Source organism: Urocitellus parryii, chromosome 4 (genome assembly GCF_045843805.1).
Source record: "Urocitellus parryii isolate mUroPar1 chromosome 4, mUroPar1.hap1, whole genome shotgun sequence".
Classification (NCBI taxonomy): Eukaryota; Metazoa; Chordata; class Mammalia; order Rodentia; family Sciuridae; genus Urocitellus; species Urocitellus parryii.
This window is the reverse complement of record NC_135534.1, coordinates 211,403,576-211,409,575: the sequence shown is the minus strand read 5'-3', so window position 1 is coordinate 211,409,575 and position 6,000 is coordinate 211,403,576. Positions and strand designations below refer to the sequence as shown.

The 6,000-nt window shown below is 54.8% G+C and overlaps 1 protein-coding gene across 8 annotated transcripts in view; it reads right to left on the bottom strand.

The window, feature by feature from the left end:
- The window catches only part of Ehmt1 (euchromatic histone lysine methyltransferase 1), a 155,433-nt gene that overhangs the window by 99 nt on the left and 149,334 nt on the right, over positions 1 to 6,000 (bottom strand). For all 8 annotated transcript variants that reach the window (XM_026415212.2, XM_026415210.2, XM_026415207.2 and 5 more), the window contains 2 exons: positions 1,296 to 1,471; positions 1 to 1,114 (listed from right to left, as the gene is read on the bottom strand). The exon at positions 1 to 1,114 is cut by the window's left edge and continues 99 nt beyond it. In XM_026415212.2, the coding sequence (XP_026270997.2) occupies positions 934 to 1,114; positions 1,296 to 1,471 (357 nt within the window). In that variant the 3' untranslated portion in view covers positions 1 to 933. The remainder of the gene's footprint in view (positions 1,115 to 1,295; positions 1,472 to 6,000) is intronic.

The window sequence follows — 6,000 nt, the reverse complement described above, 5'->3', positions numbered from 1 at the left end:
TAGAAGAGTCACACAAAAAAACCCACGGTTGCTGCACTAGTTACAGTATTTAGAAAGGTATATGCCAAAAAAAGTACATGACCTGCCAGGCCGCCACACAAAAGGCGACGGCAAATTTATTCAACTACAAGACTAACGTTTTAAAAAAGTTTTTCCTGCATTTTATTCTAAAATCACTTTGTTCTCTTTTTACAGTTGATAGTTTATTTTCAGGTGGTGAGTAGAAACCACACCAGGTTCAGCACCGTTGTCTGTGTTGTGTTTATTCTTTGTCTGTCCTTGTGTTCGATAAGGGTAGGAAGCAAATCAGCTGACTCGACGTCATCGCAGGTGGCTTCAGATCATCAGAGGGGGCCAGCCTCAAGGCCTGGCTGGGCGGGTGCAGGTCCATCTGCACCAACTGCTTCCTCACAAAGAAGCGCCAGTTAGAGTTTTGATACATAGGACTAGATATAGGATTTCTTTAAAAAGCAGACCCACGTTTTCTGCCTGACCTCGTCCAGGCTGTGACAGAAGGGAGGGTTCTCCCTGCGGCACCTGGGAGCAGGCACCAGCCACATAGGGAGAGGGTAGGCAGGTCTAACGGAGCAGCTGTGGGTGATGGCGGTTTGGGCGGGTGCCACACAGGAGTCTGGGCTGGACTGGAGAAAAAAACCAACCCAGTGGTGGAGTGAGGACCTCAGAGATCAGAGGAAGAAACGAGGAACGTCGCAAAGACAAACCACCACGGGGAACTCACAAGGTCACGCCATGTGGAGCCCCAGCGTCTTGTGAGGCACACAGTCCAAAGTGTGCCCCAGCCTGAGCAACAGGCCAGGTTGCCCCAGGTCTGGAGCACTGCTGGGGGGTCTGCACCCCTGGTCCCTCTGCATCGCCTCCTAACTGCAGTCCATCAGAATCTGATCTCCAGCCTCCCGCTGGCCCTGCTGCATCTCATAGGGGGTCAGTGGCAGCCGCGGAGCTGGTGTCTGGCAGACCGTTCTCCTGGGCCTCCTGAGAGGCACTGGCCTGCCGCTGGGCCAGGGCTGCACTCGAGTGCCGGCACTTGGGGGAGCCACAGCGGCAGCTGAAGAGCTTGCCCTTGATGTCCCAGAAGCGTTCCCCGTAGTCAAACCTGGGGGAGCAGAACTCAGCACCTCTACAGCCAGACCCAGGTGGTCAGGCAGGCTGCCCTCCCCAGACTGTCCCATCCAGGCTCTGATGGTCAGAGAGCACCCCACTCTGGCAGCACATGCGTGACCAGGAAGCAATGCCCACACCCGCCCCTCCTGCTGCACCTGGGAGACCCTACGTACCCCAGCTGTTCTCCAGCCTGGATCAGGCGGGTGCTGAAGAAGGCGATCCTGGGAAACCGCAGGTCCTGGTGAGACATGAAGACGCGAACGGGCACGAGGTTGGGCTCGCAGTGGTGGTTTATGAACCGGCTGACGTTCCCGTAGAACCGTGCGTCAATGCAGTATACCTCGCCATCCTAGGGGCGAGAAAGCAAGATAGTCGCGGAGGCCGCAGCCCAGCAGTGGCGCCCAGGAGTGCCCTCAGCCCCAGGACACTCAAGGGATCTTCTCCTGAGGGCTATGGCAACAACGCAGAGACGTGGAAGGGCAGGGCAGGGCAGGGCAGGGCCTCTGTATAGACCTATGCCAGGACACAGAAAGAGGGCTTCTTGCTAACTTGAGGGCAGAGAGGACCAGGGCTCCAGGCAGCCCACAGACTCATCTGGCATCACAGTAGGACGGAGACTGGGTGAACCGCACCGACCCAGGAGCCCTTCAGATGCAGAGTTTTCCACCTAGGGATCCAGACTGAGAGATGCTGCTGCTGCCTAAACAGAGGCTGCATAGTGAGGAACACAGGAGACCCAGGTCAACAGCAGCAAGGGCCCAGGCACTGTCCTATAGGATTGCATGGAGCTGCCCAGGCTGGACAGACCCCAGGTGCTTCCAGGAGAGGCTGTGACCACCCTTGCTGTGTACCCAGCCTGCACCACCAGAACACGACAGCCTGAACAGCTGAGCTTGTGGTACGGACACCACACAGCAGAGGAGCATCAGCATGTCAGGGAACAGCCAGCTCAGAAGAGCACAACCAGGAGGAGATGTGCTGAGGAGACATGTGCACAGACCCGAGTCCTGTGGAGGAGAGGGTTGGTGCCAGAGGTTTGCTCCTGGCCTCCTGGTCACATCTGCATTAGCATTCATGGGAGGCCCAATGGCACTCACAGAGGCTAAGAGGCCCAAACCCACATCAACCACAGGGAAGCACAGGGCAGGAGACAGCTCCCCAGTGTTTTAACACTGGGATGAGGTGAAGCCTGGATTCCAGGACAGTCAGAGTTGTGGACACAGACTAGTTCCCCACAAGAACAGATGCCCTCAGAGGCCACGGTGGGAGCAACCACCAAAACAAAAGACACAGCAACCCATGACCTGGGCCTGCCCCAAGAGGCTCAGGCATGCACTCCATGGGACACCAGGAGGAGGACAGCCTGATGTGATCTACCCCAGGGGAACTAGACCCTGCCCTGGGGTGGGTGTCCCTGTGCAGAGGTGACAGCTGCCCACAACCAGGAGAACCAGGGTGCTCCCAGTACAAGACAACTCAGGAAGCAGAGGTCTCAGAAGAGAAGCAAATGATAAAAAGAATCAGGCGTGGATTCTAATCAAAATCCACCACTGTTAACTGGCCACCGAGCAGGCCACCAGCTTCAGGGACCCTCTGGTGACGGTGAATGTCAAACCAAGTGTCTCTTCACAGTCAGTCACCTCAATGCCTTCTGTAAAGCCAGCAAGAGCCAACCTCAATCCCGATGCCCTGGGTGAAAAGGCTGAGAGCTGCATGTCCCGTCCTGACAGCACGCTGACCCTGTGGTGCAGGACAGGCAGAGAGGGTGACAGAGACACAGAGAGACACACACACACACACACACACACACACACACACACACACTGTACCACTCCTTGTGTGAGAAGGACTGTGCCTGCACTGTCACAGTTCTACAAATGGTTACTGGTAGCAGAGGACAGCTGCTGTGGTCAGAATATCTCCATGTCCTTCACACTGCCCAAGAACATGTCGGGAGGTGGCCAGGTCCTGAGGCAGCCCTGGAGGGACCACACCCGAGGAAAGGGGCTCCAGAGCTGCTGCCTCTCTGCACAGGGAAACAACAAGTGGGGGTGCTGATGAGGCACCAGGCCATGGCCCTCACCAGATGCCAAGTACTGCACCAGAGCCCCTGTGGTCTCTGAGCTCCCAGACTCAGGCAGCAGGCACAGGAGTACTAAGGACATGGACAGAAGCAACATACTACTCTAATTTTAAAGTATGAAATCTTCTGTGAGATTAAAAATCATAATTCCAAAACATAAATGAACCGAAATGAAATCTCACTGGTGACAACCACCGAGAAGCGAAACACAATACTTCATGTGTCCTGAGTGGAGGGTACCCAAAGGCCCCACCACAGAGGTAGCCAGCACATCCAACAGTCATCTGTGCCTACTGCCACTGGATGCCAATGAGGACCTAAAACCAGAATTCCCAGCAAACAAGATTTTCACAAGGATGAAATCAAACCAGCTGGGTAAAAGCCCTGCCTCAAAACATGGACTGGAAACATCGCTGAGAACCAGCAAAACCCCGGTTCCTTCATCGCTGGCCTCTGAATAGAGGGTCTAGCAATGCACCCTAACAGCAATGGGTCTGAAAGTCATTCTCCAGAAAGGAAGGCGACGCCCTGGGCAAAGGGCTGGCTCCAGGTGTAGATGGGCTGGACGGAGCAGCCTGGTGGGTGCCAGAAAGCAGGAGCACAGGAGACAAAGAATGGCTGTAACTGGTCAGAGCACACTGAGCAGAGAAAATCCACAGTCCACAGGGCCACTCGACCCAGACGAAATAAAAAGACCAAACTTGCTTTGCAACCCGTAGTTTTTATGCCACCTCCTTACCTTGGAACAGGCAGCTAAATGGCCAGTGTGAGGCTTCCTGCCCCCTCCCACTAGGGTGACTCGGAAGCTAAGGTTTGTTTTTTTATAAAGAAGCATTTCATTTAACAAATGTACAAGGGGTGACATGACAGAAGCCCCATGAAACACAGCTCAGAATCTCCATGGTACAGAGACGTCAGGTGGAAGGGGAAGGGGAGGACCATTCCCATCCAGAGGACAGGAATCGGGTGCCACAAACTTCCTTCCAGGACCCGCTGAAGTGAGGAAGATGTGGATGGGCAGAGGCGGCAAGGGCAAGATGGTGAGTGAAGTCATCAGGGCAGGGCCAGGCCAAAGGAGCATGGAGAGGGTCTTCCAAAGAGGTCAACTTCCTGCTTGGCATAAGTGCTCGTGGACACAAGCAGGGGACCCAATAGAGAAACTAAAGCAGATGTGTGGACACAGGGAACACCAATGAATAGCCAGGGGAACGGGGACAGGAGAGGAGTTGATGAAAGAAGGAAATTCCAGAGACCATAAAAAGAACAGGCCAAAACTCCCCCATTGGACTCCCAGCTTGGGGGTCCCTTCTCTTTGGAGAAGTCTGTCACTGGTGCTTTTTGAATAAACCTTCTGCTTGTTTGCTATCTCTGTGGCTTGTTCTTCAATTCTTTGCTGAACAGAAACAATGAACCCAGCCCCCTAGACGGAAACAGAAGAACACAGTACCTCTGACAAACTGCCACTGAACTCCAGCCCATCCTCCCAGTTGGCAGGAAGCACTGGGGCAGGGACCAAGGGAGCCGGCACACATGTGTGAGACCTGGCAGGGCACAGCATGGTCATGGGACAGCCCTCTCCTTGTTGAAGAGCAGCTGCCTCTGCACAGATGCCTGGCTGGTGCTCACCACTGACCACACTGCTGGGACTCGCTTTCGCCCACTGGAAACACAGGGTGCCCATCTGCACACCCATCGCCCAGCCGCCAGAGGGGAAGGTGCTTCCCGCAGGACTGGAGCCCAGGCGGGGTCCCCTGGTTGTTGCTCTCTTTTGGTGCTTCTGTCCAGAACTACAGGCCCAGAGATGACACACAGAGCTTTAAAGCAACCCTCCTCTCACCCCAGGAACTGCCCCACTCTGCACCAAGCATCTCCAGGCTTCAGTGGCATCCATGGTAGCCCACAGCACACTCTCACATCTGAAAAGAATCTCCAGTGAGCTCAGAACCCCAGAGACACCCCCAAAGGACAGCAAGCTGGTGTGCATAGCCCTTGGAGCACACAATGGCCACCCATCAGCATGTAGCTCATAGACCTTCAGAGGCAGAGGTGCACGATGCAGGTCTCCCAGAGACCAAGGGCCACTCTTGAGCCTCAGGTCCCGGTGTTGAAGCTAGCAGCCCTTCCAGACCTGCCTAGCCCAATCAGCTAGAGTCCCTCCCACAACAGAGACAGTGAGGGCCACGCCCTCCTTCACACATTCCTACTGTAGAGGCTTCTGTTGCCAGTCTCAAGGAGGTCTTCAACAGGGTCCTCAGACACTGGTGCAGCTCTTCCTAAGTTTATCTGGTCAAGAAACCCTCCAGCTAGGTCTGTGGCAGATAAGCCACAGAAGGCAGCTTAGGGCCCATACCCCCAGGGCCCTGTGAACAGGGTAAAGCTGGAGCAAAGGCCCAAAGCAGGTGAGAAGGGGCACAGGTGGGGCAGGATCTAGGCAGGGCACTTGAGATGCTGACACACTCGGGCCCTGAGACAGTGGTGCTCAGGTGGACACAGTGGGGTCTGCTCCCAGCGGAGCAGGGGCCTGGGAGGCACTGGTGTGCTCAGGGGTCAGAAGATGCAAAGAGACCTCACAACCCAAGAAGACAAGCAGTCCAACCCAAACAGGCCACATGTTTAAAGCTACTTCACAAAAATAAGATCTAAGAACATCTAATAAGCACAGGAAAATGTGTTCAATACTGTCAACCACCCAGGAAATGCAAATTAAAACGACAATGCCTAGAACTCTCCTCTGTTGCTGGTGGGAACACAAGTGGAATAACCACCTTGGAAAACCAGCAGTTTCTTTTAAGGTA